This window comes from Hydra vulgaris, chromosome 12, assembly GCF_038396675.1.
Source record: "Hydra vulgaris chromosome 12, alternate assembly HydraT2T_AEP".
Classification (NCBI taxonomy): Eukaryota; Metazoa; Cnidaria; class Hydrozoa; order Anthoathecata; family Hydridae; genus Hydra; species Hydra vulgaris.
The window spans coordinates 74650401-74672500 of NC_088931.1; the positions used below are offsets into that span (position 1 = coordinate 74650401).

At 29.0% G+C, this 22100-nt stretch overlaps 2 protein-coding genes across 5 annotated transcripts in view; both read right to left on the reverse strand.

Moving 5' to 3' along the window:
• Positions 1–298: 298 nt before the first annotated feature.
• LOC136089004 (uncharacterized) lies at positions 299–9837 on the reverse strand. Of its 4 annotated transcripts, none has more exons than XM_065814420.1 (5): positions 2541–2762; positions 2131–2271; positions 1874–1989; positions 795–965; positions 299–680 (listed from the first exon to the last, which is right to left on the reverse strand). In XM_065814420.1, the coding sequence occupies exons 3-5, from the start codon at positions 1928–1930 to the stop codon at positions 486–488; spliced, it is 423 nt and encodes a 140-aa protein (XP_065670492.1). In that variant the 5' UTR covers positions 1931–1989; positions 2131–2271; positions 2541–2762; the 3' UTR covers positions 299–485. The 4 variants fall into 4 exon arrangements, 1 of the variants encoding a protein (XP_065670492.1); XR_010642696.1 differs by lacking the exon at positions 299–680 and adding an exon at positions 9702–9837 and having other exon boundaries at positions 826–965; positions 2634–2753; XR_010642694.1 differs by lacking the exon at positions 299–680 and adding an exon at positions 9702–9837 and having other exon boundaries at positions 826–965; positions 2541–2753.
• Positions 9838–12286: 2449 nt separating this feature from the next.
• LOC100206129 (BSD domain-containing protein 1) overlaps positions 12287–22100 on the reverse strand; it is a 65776-nt gene continuing 55962 nt past the window's right edge. The window contains exons 10-11 of the mRNA XM_065814419.1: positions 12850–13010; positions 12287–12536 (exon numbers count right to left, since the gene is read on the reverse strand). Coding sequence (XP_065670491.1) covers positions 12501–12536; positions 12850–13010 — 197 coding nt within the window. The 3' untranslated portion in view covers positions 12287–12500. The remainder of the gene's footprint in view (positions 12537–12849; positions 13011–22100) is intronic.

The window sequence follows — 22100 nt, forward strand, 5'->3', positions numbered from 1 at the left end:
AAATAAGTGTGGCATGGCATTTAAATCTTTTATTTGTCACGGGATATCTTAAACACTATTGCGTCGCATGTCACCAAGCCCAATTTTTCACACCACCTTAAGAGAAATGTGGCGCATTAAATCGGGCTTGGTGACATGTGAAACAATAATGTTTTAGATGTCCCATGACAAATAAAAAATAAAAATGTCATGCCATACTTAACTTTAAAAAATCACCTGGATAATTTAATAAAAAATGTCACACATTGAGAAATAATTATTAAATGGCACACTTTACTTAAATAAAAAACAACCAAAGAAATAATAAAAATTATATTTTATTTGTTTAAAAACCATCATCAAATATAAACATTTAATTTTGAATTGTCTCAACATTTTTATTCTAAGCTAAGAGTTTAACAGATGCAAAATACGAAGAAACAACAACACTTTTTTTTTAGCCAAAGCTTATTTGTACAAGCAAATGGTGATTGCAAAACATAATGCTACAACAGCCCTAAAACTCCTCTAAACAATCTTGCATACGAGAGATCCACAATATAATAATAAGCAATAAGTTGAAGCACATCTAGTGAATCATTATGCTGATGACCCATTGCCACTACTTTCTCTTTGTCAATAAATGTTACATTTTCTCCTAAAATAACTTGCGGCCCAAGAGAAGAAATATAATCTTCAACCTAAAAATTTGTTTAAAAGTGAAATTAGGTTTATCTATCTAAATAACATAACACTACAAAAATAAATATCAAACTATAAAATAAAAAAAAGAAACAACTTTTCGTTAAACTTACACTAGCAATAACAATTGGACACAACAACCCTCTTCTAGTAGTGTTCTTATAAAATTTTATTAGGGCAGATGGAATATCTATACCGGGATAAAACTTTTGAACATCTTGTGATAGCCTATCTAATGCTGCTCCTTTGGTAATTATGTTCATTCTTTCAAATTCATCCATGATCTAAAAGAGTTGTAGCACATATGAATAACTTCTTGTTAAAAGTTCGCAAAATACAAATTTAATCAAGAAATAACAAAATCTTCATACTCATTAAAATTTTTAAAATTAATTTTAGTGTGGGGTTTACTGTTTTGTAGTGTGCTTTGGGTTTCCTAGAGCTTTGAACAATCATTTTCTAGTAACCAGTACAGGGTGTCTAGAGGATCGCCCTTTTAACTTTTATGCGGTAGTGGTGTAGTGGTAAGAGCGCTCGCTTTGTAAGCGAGAGGTTCGGAGTTCGACTCCCACCACGTCCCTGGTAGTACCGCGCTCAACTTAGTTTCTCCGCGCAGCGGCCTTGCTCAGCAAGGTTCGTGTTTCGGAGTTAAAGAGTTGAGAGAGGGTTGCACCACGAATAATGACTAAAAAAAAAAATAAAAAAAAATAAATAAAAAAAAAAAAATAAAAAATATTAAAAAAAAAAAAAAAAAAAAAAATGAGTATCCTCCTCGACTGTAGTGGCCCCCCTCGGGCCTTGGGGAGGTGAATAATCTAAAAAAAAAAAAAAAAAAAAAAACTGGGGTGGGGGTGTATCATTTGAGTGGGGTATATATTGTTTGAGTGGGGATGGTGGCTCAACTTTTAAAGGTTCATAATAGTTTTATTCATGAGTGTAAACATTGTATAATAAATTATATTAAAACAAATTTGTAAACAAATTTGTGTTTAAGTCACATATTCACAAATAAAAAAAAGTTCTGACTAACACCAGTCTCCCCATAAGGGAGGGGAGGGACCACATATATATGTGGTCATGTGTTCAAACGGATTTTTAATACATTTCTTTAATCGCATCTGTTTAACAAAAAAGCAATTCGTATATCCATATTATAGTCAATGTGCCAATATTATAGAAATTATTTGCTTACAGTTTCTGAATTGAACAGGTGCTCTTTATGTTTTGAATATGGCAGAGAACAGTGCATAATCCTCACTAAACAGCATTTAATATCAGGAATTCTTTAATATCAGGAACCAAAGCAAACTAACATACAAAATTATTGCATTAACACTAAATTACACCTTATTAAATTCTTAATGTTCATATTAAGTAATAATAATAAATTTTTATTTATAAAATATTGATAAAAACTATTTTATTTTGAAAAGACTTTAAAAGTATTACCTGTATATCTTCATCAAATGAGAAATCATTTATTCCAGAGATATTAAGCATTCTGTGTGCATATTTCACCCCAATTGAACTTTTTATACAACGCTCGCGTTGCTTCCAAATTACATTTGAATCAGGCATTACAACTCCACCCTGAAAAACAAAATTAACTATCTAAATAATATCAAGTTTTGTGTAACACATGGATGGGTTACACAAAACATTTTTAAAATCTAAATCTATATGTTTTGAATTTAATTTGACCTATTTTGAGTAATTATCCATAACTTATGTTCTGCTTAATTAAACAACGTATGTAATTAATATTGTGAACTATTGATTGGTTTTTTAATTTATTTTTGGGTTAAATATTTCACTGATGTTTTACTAAAAATTTAAAAAGTGTTATAATTCGAACTTACTGCGCTCTCTTCTCCAAGAGTACAGTTTGGATATGACTGTTTCAAAAAGACAGTAACGGAATGATCGTAATTTTTCCTAAGTGAAGGCCTTACCTTAGGAAGATACCCTTCGAGGTGATGCGCCAATTCACTACAGATAACTTTTAAAGTGTGTTTATGGCAAGACACCAAACCATTTAAATAACTGCTACATTCCATTGAAAAGTTAGGTAACTAATATTAAAAAACTATTTATATACAAACAGAACATACATTCTATTGTTTAGATAACACTTTAGCAAGTATATATTCTATATGCATTTATATGCTTATTCATAAATGAACATAAAATAAACAATCTACAAGTTATTCTTTGTTAAAATACTAACAAATATACAAAATATATTCATATACAAAATAATTATTGCAATTAAGAATGTATGAGACAAATTTTGGTATGAGACCCTGAAAATATCAAAGGTAGATGGGAAAATATTAGGTTTATCTCTGGCTTCAGAGTATGAATAAGGAAACTGCATAATAAAACTATTAACTGCAGCTAATGAGTATATATGTTTTTCACAAACATATAATCGCAGCAGAAGACAGTTTTTATATATATAGCAAAATGCTTTTAAATTAAAGTATTATAGAAAGTTGTATTAAATTTTATTTATATTATTTAAATATATAAAAAATTTTTATAAGTAAAATGAAAAAAAATATATATTAAAAAAAATTTAAACTTTATGTGACAAATTTAAACAGCGATGGTCTCATTGATAAAAAATTTAAACTTTATGTGACAAATTTAAACAGCAATGGTCTCATTGATAAAAAATTTAAACTTTATGTGACAAATTTAAACAGCGATGGTCTCATTGATAAAAAATTTAAACTTTATGTGACAAATTTAAACAGCGATGGTCTCATTGATAAAAAATTTAAACTTTATGTGACAAATTTAAACAGCAATGGTCTCATTGATAAAAAATTTAAACTTTATGTGACAAATTTAAACAGCGATGGTCTCATTGATAAAAAATTTAAACTTTATGTGACAAATTTAAACAGCGATGGTCTCATTGATAAAAAATTTAAACTTTATGTGACAAATTTAAACAGCGATGGTCTCATTGATAAAAAATTTAAACTTTATGTGACAAATTTAAACAGCGATGGTCTCATTGATAAAAAATTTAAACTTTATGTGACAAATTTAAACAGCGATGGTCTCATTGATAAAAAATTTAAACTTTATGTGACAAATTTAAACAGCGATGGTCTCATTGATAAAAAATTTAAACTTTATGTGACAAATTTAAACAGCGATGGTCTCATTGATAAAAAATTTAAACTTTATGTGACAAATTTAAACAGCGATGGTCTCATTGATAAACTTTATAAAAGAATCATTAAAGTTAATTCACTCAAAAAATAGAAAGATTTTGTTTAAAAGAAAAAAAAAAGACAAACTTTTTTGAAAGCTGTCTGAATTAAATAACTTTGATCTTTTCTTATTTTTTTAAATTATTGAAATTTTTTAAATAAACAACTTAATTAACTTTTTCTTTTGTTTACGTTACTGCGAAGAATTGTAAAAGATCTTTTTTTTTTACTTTTAAATGTACGCATTTATTTAACAATCGTTAGATGTAAGTTGTTACTTTAATTAAAAAGGGTTTCGCATAATATTATATTATAAAAACAGTAAAAATAAATGATTCAAAGTTATTTATTCTTATTAATCTTATCATTACAGTTTATTATTTATTTTAGTCATGTTTTAACTTTTGTATTTTTGTTTTAGTTAAGTTATTTTTATTTTACCTTTCATTATTTTTTTACGAATATATATTTGTTTCATTACAATAAGTTTTTTTTAAAGTTTCTATGTAGTTGAGATAACTTTTTCAGCAGGTTTTTAAAAAGTATACAAATTTTTTAAACATATTAACAGCCGTGGTCAAGTTTTGAAATCCAATAGTATTTGCATGGTCATTTTATGACGCAAAATCACACGCCTTCCTGGCCAAGCCTGAAAGTACACTCATAATTTATGCCATAAAACCTTGACCAATAAAGTTTAGCCTTTGTACTTGTTACACTCTTGAGATCTAAGATATGTTGCTGGTGGTTTGCTTGAGTACGCAACATACGTACGCAACATATGTCTTCTCTGTAAATTGTTGACATATGTTTATTTGTGGTGAGACATGTATGGCAGCATCTAAATACATTTGGTGCAAAGCTGGTTTTAAATCCACAAATGTGATTTGAAGCTAATGTTTCTCCCAAATAAATAACAAATTTTAAAAATAATTTTAAACAACCAAAGTAACACCATAATTTAAGAGACTACAGGAAGTAATAAAATATTACTTCGTGTAATATTTTATTAAAAAGTACTATATATAAGCCCCTCTTTTATTAGATTTAAATAATTTTACAGGCACAACAGCAAGTGGAAAAACTGATATTAATGTTAAGCGCATATATTATGGCAAGGAATTAAATTGAACATAGAAAATAGTTAGTTTATGAAGTTTTATGTGTTTCCTATTTGGGTTGGATAATTCTATATCATCACAATATAAGCTAAGAGAAAATTTGAATGGCTTGTGGGTAAAGAATTTTGTACAAAAATCTGCTTCAGCATCTTTCCTATTTAAAATCTGTACTAACTCATCAATTTGCAAAAGGAAATTAATAATGTCAAATAGTGAAAAATTATAACCTTTTGCACCAGCAAATAAAACTTCATTTATTTTCAAAATATCAAACAAATCATTTAAAAATTTTTCTCTTTGATATTTATTACTAAGGATAATCACTTGTTAAAAATACTTGTCAAATGGATGAATATGCTCTTCTTTTACTAATTTCCGAATAACAAGTAATGTATTTGCTGAAATACTAAATATTGTATTGACGGTTGTTGATGACACTCTGAATTGACCACAGTTTAATTGCTAATCTTGTATTGGTGTCAATCCCTATCTTCTGAAAAGGTACAACTGCATTTTCATTGTTATTTTTTTGCAAATGTGCCTTAATATTCCTCTTGATGATTTAAAAGAGCCATTATAAATTTTACAAACAATTTTACAAAGTAAAATCATACCTAAATGTTGATTCATACATGCATTATTTACAGACTTAAAACCACAGCAACATACCTTTATTCTAATTTCAAGAGCGAGTGGAGACTGAACCGGAGCTTGGATTTTTGTACTTTGTGGATGTGGAAAAAAAAAAAAGAAGATTATGGTCAAGAATTACTAGTGCAAGGAGCATCCCCTGAACATTCTTGGCATATGAACCTCATTTCTATAAATGTAGGTTCATATGCTTTGATGAAATATAATTACTATATACTGAACATAAGAATATATTGACTTAATTTAGAAGAAAATTTGATTATAATAACAAAAAAACATGATATACATATATATATATACATATACATATACATAATATGTATATATACATGTATATCATGATAACCAAAAATCTCATTTTGAAATATGAGCAAAAGAAACTTTCACAACTGATAAAAACGTGTGTGTATATTAAGTGCGTGTAAAATAACTATTTCGAGATATAGACTTTGTAGAATAAAGTCCACTAATGCGTTTTAAATGGTAATAACGTGTATTTATCATTCTTAAATTTCTTTTAATCAATAAAATTTGAAGCTGTGCGTGGAGTCTCATCATTTTTCCGCTGGATTTTCTCAAATTTTTGCATCGTTCCCATTTTTTTTACAAAAAATTTTTCGACTTCAGTATTATTGTTCTTGTTGTAACTTTTTTTAAAATTTGCCAAGATTAACGAAATAAAAACGAAAGAACTAAAATTTAATAATTAAACCAATCACAATTAATTAATTTCATCGTTACATTGCGCTTCAATGTTACTTCGATGTCAGCATAATAATCAAATAACAGTTACTTAATAACTTGGTTTGGCAAACTTGGTTTCCGATTCTATCATTCTTGATCGACTAAATTTTTGAAGAATAAGATTAGTCTGATTGAAAATGATTATTAATGTTCAATTAAGACTAATTTAAGCAATAACTTACACTAAAAAAATTAAAGAGAGACAATGTATGACACCACGCTGTAAGGGATGGGATGGGCAATTTTAAAATGCATTATTTGTAGGATTGCCATTGTTTTTTCCATTTCGCAATACAATATTCTGAAAGGCGACAAAAAATGCTACTAGATGACACTAGCACAATTTTTTCAGGCAAATTTAGAATCTCATTGTTTTTCCCCTGGAGCCTTCATATATATATATATATATATATATATATATATATATATATATATATATATATATATATATATATATATATATATATATATATATATATATATATATATATATATATATATATATTAAACTTTTACCAATAGCCTTAACAACAATTTTACATGGAATAGGAAGAGCCACTACCATCTAATCTTTTAAGACCATATCAGAAAACATTAAATCAAATTAGTTTGAAGCTAGATTTATCTTTGAGGACACTACAAAAAAATATTATTTTTGTATATTTTATGCATAAAAAAGTCAATTACACAACATTAGATAGTAATATAGTTGGACACTTTGACAATATACTATTGTCACAAATTTTGAAAACAGTTTGCTGAATGTAAAATTATTATCATAAACTTAAAAAAACATGTTTGTAACTGTAACTATGTATATCTAAACTGTATCTAAAGTGTAACTATGTATATCTAAACTGTATTTAAAGTGTAACTATGTATATCTAAAGGTATCATCATATGTATGTATTGTAATTTTTTATTATTGGGTGTTGACTTGATTGATAATACTATTTGTGAATAACTTTGTCTGTAAAACATTTAAAAGAAAAAAACTGATTCAATGATTGATCTAAAACGCAGCTGTGTTTCAATCGATCAGTCAATTTTATTTCTGTCAACTGTAAATGTAAAATTATGTAAACTGTACAGTTTACTGATTAGTTTCAGGAAATTAGATTCTTTTCAAAAAAAATAAACTAAAAACTAAACCTGTAATAAAATTATCAGAACCTTAATGATATAAATCGAAATTCATTTCTTCAGGTTTTATTATAATAATCCATTTACTTTTAGTGCAATAAAAGTAAATATTTTGGTGCAACAAAATATTTATTTCTGTTGACAGTTGAAATCCTTGTCGTGATTAGAAATTGGAATAGGAAAAAATTACTTAACAAACTTTCAGAATGATTTGTGTAGCCATAAACACAACAAAAAAACTTGAATGATGTCAAAATTATACCAACTTATATTAATTCAAAATCACAATTAATGTGTACTAGTTCCGTACTTGTTTGTTTTTTGAAGCATGGCTTATTACAGGGTGGGGCAGAGAAACTTGCTTATTTGAAACATATATTATAACAAAAGTATTGAATATATACAAAAGAATTTTGTAATAGCATAATCAAGAACAAGTAAATTTTGCAATTTTCCAGTTTTAAAGATGATATCACAAAAATGACGTCCGTTATTGTCAATACATTGTGTTAGCTGTGTCCGGAAATTGGTGTCGACTCTTTCCAGCATCTCAATAGGAATGTTGGCGATGGCTTCACAAATGTTATTCTTGAGATGGCTCAGGTTGTTGGGTCTGTCATGGTACACGACGGACTTCAGATATCCCCACAAGAAATAATTGCAAGGCGCAAGATCAGGGGACCTGGCTGGCCACTGTAGATTGCCCCTCAAAGAGATCACATGCTCAGGAAAGGCTTCACTCAAGAAAACCATGGATGCTCTTGATGTATGCGCAGTTGCACCATCTTGCTGGAACCAAACATCGTCCAAGCCCATCTCGTTCAGTTTTGGCAGGAAGAAATCCTGTAACATCGTCACGTAATGCTCAGATGTCACTGAAACTGTCCTCTCATTTTCTTCGAAGAACCAGGGACTGATTATTCCATCACACGTTGCAAGTGTAGAGGTCGTAGATGAAATTCTCTTGGGTTTTCAGCACTCCAATACCGCATGTTCTGCTTGTTCACAGCCAAGAACACAAGCGTGTCATTATGTAAGTCGAGAAGGGTCCTACACGCAGCCTCACGAGCATCGAAGTCCCGAGGAATCAGTTCCTGGGCAACAACAATCTTGTAGGGATGGAACTTCAATTTCTCATGAAGGATCTGTCTAACAGAACGAGCTGATAACCCAAGAGCTAATGCATGCTTGCGGGCAAATCGTCAGGGAGACCTCAAGATGGATTGCTGCACTGCTTTGATGTTCTGCGAGGATCTTGCAGTCCTTTGGAGATCAGGCTTCTTCTTCACATCTCCAGATTCCCTGAAGTTCTTCACCCACAAAATGATTGACTGTGGTCCTGGAACACGACCAAGAAGTGCAACATGGAATGACATGACCAACAAAATGCACGCTGTGTGGCGATGATTGATTTACCACAAGAAAAATATGCCTCAACCACAAAAGCACATTCCACGTTCGTCTATTCTATGACTACTGTAAAGAAAAAAGAAAATAAATTAATGCGGCTCATCATATAAACAAAACTTTACAGTTTGCACTCTTGATTAAGCCCCTCCTTAAAGTTATCGTAGCAAATCACGCTTCAGGAATGCTAATTCAAATAAGCAAGTTCCTCTGCCCCACCCTGTAAAAATTCTATTTTTGTAAAAGTCGAAACCAAGGAGGTTTAATAAACAGGAGACGCTATCATGTGACTTTATTAAACCTCCATGGTTGGAACACTGAAACTGTGACAAATAGTCAGTAATAATTTTTTTTTAAACAATCATAATAATGTTGCAAGGAAATATTTACCTTTAGATTCAAGTGTGAACTAACTATTATCTACAGCCAAAACCACTGGCATAAATTTTAATAAATATGAAATTTTAATTATTTTAGACATTTTGGTCACAGAATAATGACAAAAAATTAATTGATACTCCTTTTTTTTTTGTGCGAACACTCATAGGTTTTATTGGTCACGCAACATTTTGTGAGTGGCGCAAAACTTATTAGTATGGCGTGACATTTTAACAGTTATACTCTCTGTGACATTTATAGTTGCTTCTAAACTGTTTAATTCACATGACTTATAGCATTTCTTTGTAAAGGTTTAAAAGTGGCGTAAAGTTTAAGCATTTTTTCATACTTGATGTTTGAAACCATATTTGATGTTTTAAACCATACTCGATATTTCAAACCATACTTGTTATTTTAAACCATACTTGATGTTTCAAACCATACTTGATTTTTCAAACCATATTTAATGTTACATTTGATTTATTTGTCAATTTATTTACTTTTCATAAAAAAACATAAACCTAAAATTATTTAATTAAAAAATATTTAAAAAAAAAAGTATAAATAATTTATGATAAAAAAAATATTTGAAGAAGATGCAAACATAAATTATGCAAATCAAATTATGCATATCATGTTAAATAAACCAAGAATTTACATTTAGATACTTGAGAAACTGTTTTCAAGATTTTAAGAAGTTTTTACATTATATAAGACATATTTTATTGTGGCTTATGCTATACAAGGCAGTATATGAGATGTACGAAGCAGTATATGAGATGTAAATTTTACGAAGTATATGAGATGTACATTTTAAGTCTGAGTAAATACATTATGAGAAATTGAGAAAAAAGGAATAATTATAAGCGCACAACAACAGAAATTGATATTCTCTCTATCTATTTTTAGGAGTCTATTATTAGATTTAATAAATTAATAGATGATAGATTTCAGTATATTTGGGAATGGAATAAACTCAATATTTTTATTTTTGCAACTTGGCATTTTTTTAAAATTCACTCCTCTTATTCAATTGCGTTTGTAAGTATACAATAAATGTAAAAAAATTAACTTCCTACAGTCAAAACAGTCTCTTATTTGCAGACTATAGTTTAAAACTTATGATTTAATATATTAGGAATATAACATTCTTATTGAAATTGATAAAAAAATAGTAGTTGTTAAATGAATGAAATATCATGAAAATTGAAGTAAATTAAGTCCTGTAACTTTAAGATCAAAATAAAGTACTAGTAAATAAATTTGATAAATAATAAAGTTAATAAATATTATTAATAATACTATTTAATTAATATTATTAAATAGTAAATTTGATAAATAATAAATATAAATTGATAATATTAAAAAAGTTTTAAAAACTTTTATTAGACTAGATTTTGATCGACCAGGGTGTTTCATAAGTTGTGTACTTACTTTAGATTTGAAAAATAATGATCATAATATATTTATTAGAAGTATATACTTAAAGTTTAACTTTTAATTTAGATATGTGTGAAAAAAGCATGAAATTGCTATCAATTGAATAGAGATTTCTTTTTTTATTTGCTAATGTTAAGAATTTTCATGAGAACTTTATGAAAAAAGGATTCCAAATTCGGTCGGCAACGAAACAGGCAGTGTTCACTGTCATTTATTGTGCTCACTTTTATAGTTAAGATTTCTTTTTGTTGAAATAATTTAAGTGAAGATGATTTTGAAAAATAGAAACAATGGAGTAACAGTGTGGTGAGAATAACAGATAGTTCAATTGGGGCATACCTTTTCAATGTCATTTACAGGTGGTTCATATTTATAAATGCTGAAAAAGATTTTATGGCCTAAAATTGAATAACATGGTATGCACTTTTAAAAAGATGAGACATCTGCCCATTATTTCTGTCAAGTATGAAGCTAGCTAGTTTGAAAGGATAGATAGATGAGGTCCAATCGAATAGCCTTCTTGTTCTCCTGACATTTCTCTTATGGATTACATGAATTACTTATTTTGGGGCTTCTTGAAATATATTGCATACCAGATTAAACCCCCAACAATTGATGAACTTTGTGCATAGATTGAACAAGCCTATGTAAAATATGTAGAGCCTGCAAAAACAGTTTGTTAAAAAAATGTTTGTTAGAAATACTGCCAAGGTTAGATCTTAAACAAGTTAGATAAATGCATATATTATTTTTTTTAATTTTGATACAAATAATATTAAATAAAACTATAACAATCTTCTTTTATCATTTGTTTGAAAATTTAAATCAAAAGAACACAACTCTAAAGCACCTTGTACTTGGATAAATTAAGTCTATCGACTTATTTTACTTGAATAACCTAAGTCTATTGACTTATTTTACTTGGATAACCTAATTCTATTCTGATGTTACACTAAGGTAACCTAATTCTATTCTGATGTTACACTAAGGTAACCTAATTCTATTGGATTATTATACTTGATTAACCTTGACAAATATTGTTTTATTTTTTTAAACTCTCTATATAAAAAAAATTATTAAATACATTTCTAGTATTGTATTAATTGTAAAACAATTAATTTGAAGACAAGTAAAAAAAAATTTAAAAAATAAAATATATACAATAAAATTTAAGAATGCTTTGAAAAAAGATAACAAATTCGTAAAAGAAAACTTTGTGTTATCTATAAATATCTTGGTAGAAATTCTAAAAAGTAAGCAAACACAAAATTAGTTTTGAAAACATTGCAAAATAATTCATTCCCTGTACTCTCAGTCACCATCATTATTTTCAATCTTATATAGTCAATATACAATATCAATATCAATATTTACTTTGTTATACTTGGGATACCTGCAACAACTTTTAATATTTTCAGTAGATTAATTTTAATCTTATTAGATTTGAAGATTTTATGAGATTCAAACATAATTAGAACAATAAAAATAAAATAATTTAATAAATTCATTTTTAATATTTATTTTAAATTAATTTATACAAAGCAAAAATACCAATCCCATTTGAAGACTAATGAAAAAATAACAGATAAAATATATATACAAGAGAACTTAAGCTTTGAAAAGAGCAACTTCGGCAATTTATTTTTCTACATAAGTTCTAAAATCTAAGCAAACACAAAAATTATATTAAAAAAAACAGCAAAGCAATTCATTCCCAGTTCTCCCAGTCATCGTCATCATTTTCCTAAAAATATAAAAACCAAAATTTCAAAACTGTAAACAAAATTGTGGAAATATAATATAATGAACTTCAACTAATCCTATTTTTATCATACTCTGTACTTATAATTTCATATCATAATCATGATATGGTTATGATATTTTTAAAACTATATCATAAGATAATATTAAGATGAAACTTTACATAGCTTTAAGAATTTTCTTAAAGCTTTATATGGGGTACATATATAGGGTTATATAAAATATACAGATTTCAGTTCTAAATGTACAGTATGAAACTCAAAATAGATTTAGTTAAGCTCGAGTTTTTAGTTAACCTGAATATTTCCAGATAAACTTTTATTCTTAATATCCTTCACCATTTTTTCTAACTCTTCGTCGTTAACATCTTCATCGTTATCTTCATCAAGATCAAGGTCAAAATCTTCTAACTCATCACTGTCGATTTTATTAACAAGAACACCATTAGCAGATGAATCTGAATAAAAAAGTATAATACTTTAGTATCCATGGTTGCACATTTATGTGGTTTCCATAACACCATTATTTTAATATATAAATATTAATTTATTAACTATATATATTAGGGTGTTCCGAAAAACCAAAGTTCAAAAATGTTAATCTCCCCAGCTGTTTCCCAAATTGTTAACCCTAACCCTTGTCCCAAGTCCTCCCAAAATATTTAGTTTTTAGTTTTTCCAAAGATTTTAAATTGATTTTATTGTATAACTTTTGTTTAAACTTTTATTTTACGCATATTTTCAGAAAAAAATCAAAAGCCATGATAACAAGTTTAATATGGGAATTAAAACATCATAAATGTTACTGATTGTTTCATTTTTATTGGTATTTTTAAATACATTAAAACACATCAAAAGCACATCAAAATTTTAGTAATTAGCTGACTTTTGTTTTGATGCTCATATGTGTTAATTGCTTATTTGAATAAGCTATTATGATTTAATAGTGTTTACAAATTGTTAGTGTATATATGTCATAAACAATTTTTGCAAAAATAGTTTATGACATAAAATACATACAAAGATCCCTTGGGATATGTACATGTACATAATTATCAAAAATAAATTCAAAACTTCCTTGGAATAATTATGAACAAGTACATAATTACCAAAATACATACAAACCTCCTTCGGGATAATTGTGTACATAATTATCCATGGGGAGTTTTGTTAATTACGAAACGTTGTATATAAATTGTAAAATAGCACGTATGAAACAGAGATCTTAAAAGTAAATATAGTTGTCATTTTTACAATATAGTCATCATTTTGTTTTGTTATAGTTAAAGATTGAGGTTATGTTTATGTTGCTATGAGATATTGTTTTGTGAAAGCTGTAAAGTTAGCATTTGTCAATATGAGTCAATCAAGTTTATGTTCAAAATGCTTATTTGGTTGTTGGGGAACAGTCTGGAACAACTACCTTTAAACGGAATACCAACTAAGTGTAAGGTATTGCGTTTTTTTTTTTTTTTAAAGAAGGGCCTAAGAAACATGATAAGAACTCTATTAGTAATACAGTTATATGTAGTAAGATAACTGACGAGCTGTGTACTGCATGGGAGAAAACAGGAGTAAAAACACACAGGAAAAACAATGTGAAACAGAAACTTACTTAAATTTGTATGAACCATACAGAACCTTAACCAAGCATTAAGGTAAAAATGATGAAAAATCACAGATGTTTTTAAAATTGACTAGAAGAGTTTTTTTACATTGCACATCAAGAAGCAGCTGATAGTGCTAAGTGTGACAAATTAAGGAACACTAAACAAAAAGAAGACTTAAAATTTTTAGATGCTTCAAAGAATGGTAAAAAAGATGTTTTTTTACAAAGATTATACAAGTATATTGCAAAGTTATAAAAAAGGTGAAAAGTATGCCAAAAAAAAAGTTATAGAGCAATCAACACTAGTGATTGACCGAAGTTTTGTATCAGTATCAATTTCAGCCAAAATTTTAATATGAACTGATACAGAAATTTCGGTTTCGGTACTTTTTATAAATTCAGTGAAAAGGAAAATTTCGGTTGAAAAACATACCAAAAACTGAAAATTTGTAAGATTTTAAATTTTCATCTAATTTAATAAAATAGTTGTTTTTGAGAAGTTTCACAAATTATTTTGAGAATTTGCACTTAAATTTGAAGAATTTTTACAAAATACATCAAAAAAATCTTGTTTTACAGAGAAAACCTGACAGTTGTTAACTTTTGCTACTAACTTATGTGTTAAATCTCAATTTGTGAAACACATGTAATAAATTCTAACATAATACATGTATAAAACAACAAATGTAAAATTTAAAATTTTGACTAGCCGAAATGTCGGTATCGGTTTTGGTAAAATATTTGCCTAAATGTTGGTTTTGGTTTTGGCACCAAACTAGAGTACCCAAAATTTCAGTTTATTTCAGTTTCAGCTTTTTTTCTGTTTTGGTTTATCACTAATCAACACAGGTGATTTTAGAAGATTACAGAGATGATTATCAAGGTGATCCAGATGAAAAATTTCTTCCCCTAAAAAAGAACTGTTTATAAGACCACTTACTAATCCTTTAAAAGCTAAAGAGGTTTGTAAAATGGCTGACCGCTTGAATGTATCCCTTAATCAAGCAACAGGGACCACAGCTGTAATGATAAAAAGAAGTGGATTTGATTTAGACACTGTGGCTATTTCAAAAACTTTGTGTCATGAAATAAAATCATTGTTTGTGGCTTCTGAATTTTGTGTTTTGCACTGGGATGGTAAAGTGATGGAGGACCCTCACAAGAAACCGTTAGATAGATTAGCAATATTATTTTCAGGAGCTTCAGGCTACGAACAAGATAAATTGTTAGGCGTTCCAGAAATAGTGAATAGCACTAGTCAAGCCACAGCTACATTTTCTTTTGTACAGCAATGGGATTTAGCAGATAATATTGTTGGATTGCCTTTTGACACAATTGCTTTAAACTCAGGGTGGCAGAAGGGTGCATGCATAAAAAATTGAATTTTTTTTAGAAAAAAAGTTGGGTTTTTTGCATGCAGACATCACATACTGGAAAGACTGCAGAGCACAGCCTGGCAAGTGTTATTTTAACGTAATCGCAGCCAAAATTATGAATAGGAAAAATGGGACTCTATCTTGAACAAGGATGACTTCAAATGTTTAGATGATAAATTCAGAAATTTGAAGCTACATTCTTGAAGCTAAATTCTGCAACTTCTATTTTCAAAGAGCAGCTCAAGAATAAGAATTTCGAACTAAGAGATGATTACAAGGAATGCACAGAACTTATGGTAATTTTACTTGGAGAAATTCCAGATAAAAATTGGACCTTTCATCATGCAAGATGGATGTCGTCAGTGATATACACTTTAAAATGTACTTTTTTAGAGATTCTATGGGCTATAATGAGGTAACTACTGCAAAGCTGAGAGATATATGTCTTTTGGATGATCTAGTGTATGTTAAGCACTGGTTAATATGTCGCCTTAGAGTTGACTCTCCTTTTTATGACTTGAAACTTTTCAATGAGTTGCAGGACTTCAAAGTCATCTACAAGGAAATATCAGAAAGCATCTCAAAAATATTTAAAAATCATTATTGGTATTTAACCAAGGAGATTGCAGTTTTTTCATTGTTTTCAAAAATGCTGTCTAACAATGAAAAAAAGAATATTAAGAAACTCCAATTTTACCAATGTGGTGAGCTGAAAAAAGATAACTTTTCCTGTAGTGACAAAAAATAAAAGTGGTTTGAACACTGAGTGGCTGAAAAGTCCTGTGCAAACATGGGCGAAGAATAAAGACTTAAATTAACAACTCTAATATTTTTTTAAAAGTTAATTATCTTAAAGTAATTAACTTTTAAAAAAATATTAGAGTTGTTAATGATGTTGCTGAGAGAGGTGTAAAATTGATGCAAGACTTTTCATTGTCCCACACCAAAGATGTAAGAAGCAACGTTTGTTTAGTTTATGGAAATAAACTATGATCACGAATATGTTATTGGTAACTGATAAAACTCTTTATTGTTTAAAAACGCAATTAAAAAGAGTTCACAAAATAAATAAGAAAAAATTTATTAACAGTAAAATAACTAAAAACCAACTGTAAAATTATAAGAAAACAAACAAATATTATGTTACGTTTTATGAAAAAAAAAATTTTCAATATAAAATTTAGTTCATATTTGAAAAATATGACAAAAATGATTTTTCAAATAAGAACTAAGATTTTATTTGTTAGTGAGAAAAACAAAACTGTCTGTATGATTTTTAATGCGTTAATAAAATAATTTCAATTACAACACGGTACTTGAGAATACGCTAGTGACTCAATATAACTTCTAACAATACAAAATATATTTGCTGAGTTGAGTTACTTTAAAATGCGTTACGCAGTAAAATCTCGTAACAAGGCTTGTATATATGTATATATAGTATATAATTATATATATATATATATATATATATAATTATATATATATATATATATATATATATATATATATATATATATATATATATATATATATATGTATGTATGTATGTATGTATGTATGTATGTATGTATTAGTATTAGTAACTTAAGTTACACACAAAAAAAAGTTTTATTGTCATTTTTTGTGTAAAGCATCTCATCTGTTGCAGGCAACAACATAAAACGGTAGAAAGAATGAGAAAGCTATAGTAACTTCGGGACTGCATTTTCATTTTGCAGTTTCGCTAGATTATTAAGTTTAAATTTTGTTCAAAGTATTTGTCCAAGCTATTTTTAAAAGAGTTTGTGCTTTGCTGCATGACAACATCATCTGGTAGTGAATTCCAAACCAAAGCAAATCTATTGTTAAAGAAATGATAATTGAGCACAGTTCTTTATGATTTCTCTGGGGTATTGTAAATGTTGGTCAGCTCGTGGAGAGACCTTTATAGGTTCTTTGTGCCAGACTACTTTATTTTTAAAATTCTCTAGTTTGTATTTTTGAATTAGATCTCCCTGTTGGCATCTCTTTTTTAGTGATGAGCATTTAATTGCAGGACAGCGAATAAAGTAATTAAGGTTATGAAGATTGTGTGGTATCTTTAAAGCAATTTTCTCTAAAAATTTTAATATCTTTTTTTAAATATGGCGATCATATTGACACTGCATACTCTAAATGTGGTCGCACATAAACTTTATAAAGTTAACTCCATATAGTAACATTTCTAGATAATTTCTAGATAAACGTGTTTTTTAGATTTCCAAGCATTCGATTAGCTTTATATGATGCTTTTGTGCCTTGATCATGAAATTTAAGATTAGATAACAATACTATACCTAAATCTTGTTCAGTTGTTGTTACTTCAAGTTTAACTATCTGGTGTGTGCTAAGGTCATTTATATAGTAATCAAATTTTAGTAAATTAAATCTCCCAAGAACATGCATTACTTTACATTTGTTTTCGTTGAGTTGCATTTGCCATATTCTTGTCCATTCTGTAATCTAATTATTATCACTCTGCAATCGTTCACAGTCTTTTTTGCTTTAAAATGTGGCAAGTATCTTTGTGTCATCAGCGTACATTTTACAAACGTTGTTTATCTTATCAGGCAATTCATTAACATATATAATAAACAAAGTAGGTTCCAAAACAAAACCCTGAGGAACACCGCTATTGACAGGAACCCAACCAGATATTGTTTCTCCTAAAACAATACGTTGTCAACGATGTGAAAGGAAAGAGTTTATCCATGCTTATATCTGATTCAGTGATCAATGCATTAATAGGGCTTAATGATGAATGTTTAGTTTTAATTGTTTTAATAGTTTTAATTAGTTTTTAATTTAGTTCTGCATAGTTACCATTTTATAACATAATTTTGAGAAAACAAATGGGGTTGAGTAATTTGATTTTTCAATGATGAGATTCCATTTGAACAGTAAGTGACCTTGTGTTGCACATCCAAGAGGCGGATCAAAGGTTATTTTACTTATTTTATCTGGATAGTCTGTTATAACAAGATCCAATGTGTTAATGCATTTATCTTTCTTAAATATAAATGTTGGTGAGTGTATGCATTGATACAAAAACAAATTATTGAGAGTGTCAATAAAATTTGCTTCAACTGGTTTGCTTGGTCCTTTGAAGTTTGTCGAATAGTCATCATTCCAAACAATGTTAGGATAATTAAAATTGCCTGTGAGTTATAATCCTAAAAAACGGTTACTAACAATAGATTTTTTAGCTAAAGTTATACAATTGTTAATTTCTTTAGCAGTTTTCTCCATCATTTTTGGTGGATAGTATACACAACCAATCAGCAACTTGTTACTTTTACTGATTGAGTTAAAAGCCATAGTTGTTAAGAATGTTTGAAAGTAAAGCAAGAATGAATTTTAGAAAAGCTTAATTCAATTATATTTAGGCAAGTTCTTGATTAAATAGCAACTCCTCCATGACCATTTCTGTCACGTCTGAAAAGATCATAATTTTTTATACTCGGAGATGATATTTCATTAAACCATGTTTCGGTAATAAATATAATGTCTATAGATGTTGAGAGAGCAATTTCAGATAGTTCAAGTAACTTTTCTTTTTTAAAGATGAAGAATTTGTATAAAAACATTTAAGCTTGAGCGAGTGATTATTATTTGAGAAGTTACTATTACTGATAGAATTTATAAAAGGTTGCTTTTTATTGTTTACTGTAGAATTTTTGCTAAAAGTTTTATAGTTGTTGAGGTTTTCGAGCATCAGCTGCTGTTTTGGTATCAATTAATGAATGTTTTTCTTTTTTGTTAAATAAACGGGTCTGTGAGACATCAACCAGCAGACCCGGTCACTGCGGATGACAAATCTAAAGAGCTGATCAAGAACACCATTTTTGCATAGATCTTCATTAGCCCCCTGTCTTTCTTTGAACAACTAAACAAACTCAGCTTGTTCAGCTATAGTTCTTTCAGGTCGAATGTGGATGTTTTTATATATACCTTTACAAAGGTATTTAACAGCTGCAATTACTTGGTTACGTGCATTGTTATTTTCAAATTTAACTATGACTGTTGGTTGCGGCTGTGTTTTTACATTTATTTTTCAGTTTAAACTAAATACTTTGACATTGGCATCAAGACTAAGTGAATGTAAAATATCTTGAACTGTCTTAGTTTCTTCTTCTTTTTTTTCAAGTAGATTACTTTTGTTTGATGAGATGCCAATAAATATGGCTTTTGGACTTATTTTCACTAATTTTTTTGATATTGCTTTTATAATTGCAAGATTTTGGGGGTTGTCAGGTTTGGTAAATGATAAGGCAATTTCCAGATATGAAGGTCGCGTTGATTGAGTGGTACATTTTACTTTTACATTTTCTAGTTTGAAAATTTTGTCATTTAGTTCGCTTATAATATTATCCTTCTTTGCATTTTCATTACGAAGACATTCAACTTCAGATTTAAGTTCAACTATACATTGTTTAAATCCAAACAACGACTTATCCAAAAGTTTGATGGAAACATTTTCCATATTTCTGGCTGGATCAACTGATGGACCATTAATCATTTTTAAATCAATCAGGATGCTTTATATATATTATTTATATATCTTATTACACAATTAGGACTTATTAACACAAATAGAACCGTTAGTTTTTTGTATTTTTTTCCGCATATATATATATATATATTTTTTTTTTTTTTAATTTTTTTTTTTAAACATCTTTGCTTCCAACAAGGCTGCAAGCAGCCACTAATTAAAGTTAGAAGTTACTGTAAGAGAAAAGATAAAGATTGTAGAGCAAGATAACGATTGACAGACGATTTAAAAGATTGCAAATTATATGAATCAGGAAAGCAAGATGAAAGAAGCGAATTCCAAAGAACTGATGTTCAAGGAAAAAAACTAGACGAATAAGCGTTTTTGGAGCACTTAGGAACAGTCACAGAAAAAGGATGATACTTAATTGAATGACGAGTAACACGAGAATGAACTTTAGTAGATGCCACAAGAGACGCTAGCTCTTTAGAGCAGTGCCCATTATAGAATTTGTAGAAAAGAGAAAGAGAAGCAACATTACAACAATGTGATAATGGTTGAAGGTTGGCTGCAAGAGCAGGTCCAACAATGTTTACAATGCATTTTTGCACCTTGTCTCAAAGAGAAAGGGCATCATTAGAAGATCCGCCCCAGATATGGCAACATTATTCCATACAAGGCCGGATTTGAGATTTATAGAGATAGAGAATAGAATTTAGAGTAAGAAAGTGGCGAGCTCGATAAAGAGATGCAACCTTAGCAGATGCTAATTTTGCAACCGATTTGATATATGGTTTCCAAGAAAGATTGGAAGTAAGAGTTAATCCTAGAAGATGAAGAGTAGGTGACTCATCGAGTACATCACCGTTCATAAATATAGGAAAATCTAAATTATTGCGATAACGATTGGCTGAAAAAAATTGAGTTTTATCTGAATTAAAGTTCACCAGCCACTGTGAGCCCCATGCTGTAGCAGAAGTGAGATCCTTTTCAAGCTCAAATGCCCCCTCCAAGCAATCAGAGGGTGTTGGTTTCTTATCACAACAAGAATAAATGGTAGTATCATCAGCAAACAATGCCACCTTAGATGTGAGAATATCTGGAAGATCGTTAATGTAAATTAAAAAGAGTATAGGGCCAAGGATAGAACCTTGAGGAACCCCTAAAGTAACAGAATAAGAAGAAGAGTGTTGTCCATCAAGGACAACTTTTATGCTACCATTGGAAAGAAAGGATTCAATGATCTTAAAGATGTTGCCGGATACACCATAAGAAGAAAGCTTATGGAGAAGACCAGCATGCCAAACTTTATCAAACGCTTTTGAAATGTCAAGAGCGATGGCCTTAACCTCTCCACCTTCATCTAATGCACAATAAAACCTGTCAGTTATTACTGTTAGCAAATCAGCTGTAGAACAAGAAGATCGAAATCCATATTGATGGTCAGAAAGTAAGTTATTAGATTCAAGATGAGAAATTAAGTGTTTGTTAATTAAAGATTCAAAAACCTTGCTTATGATAGGAAGAAGACTTATGGGATGGTAGTTAGACGAATCAGATCGCTCCCCAGAATTTTTGAAGATAGGGATAACAGATGCGGCTTTCCAGCAGGCTGGAAAACAAGACTCTGATAAGCACTTGTTGAATAGTTTTGAGAGTATAGACGACAGCTCTGGAGAACACTTCTGCAAGACAATAACAGGTATGTTGTCTGGGCCACAAGCTGTAGAAGAGTCTAGGCAGGAAATCACTTTAGATACAGATGCTGGAGTGATATGAATGTCAAGCAATGGATCAACCTGTTTGTTGGAAATATCAGGTAGAACGCAATTAGTGGAATCAAGAGATGATATTGATGAAAAGTTTTTAGCAAACAGTTCGGCTTTGTCTTTAGGTGAGGTGACAAAGTCTGAACCATACAAGAGAGGTGGAATTTAAGATTTGCCCTTATTATTAATACTATTAAAGATTCTCCAGAAGTCACGAGAGCCTAATTTTTGAGATGAGATACGAGATTTCATGACCTGAGAATAGCGGGTTTTGACATTAG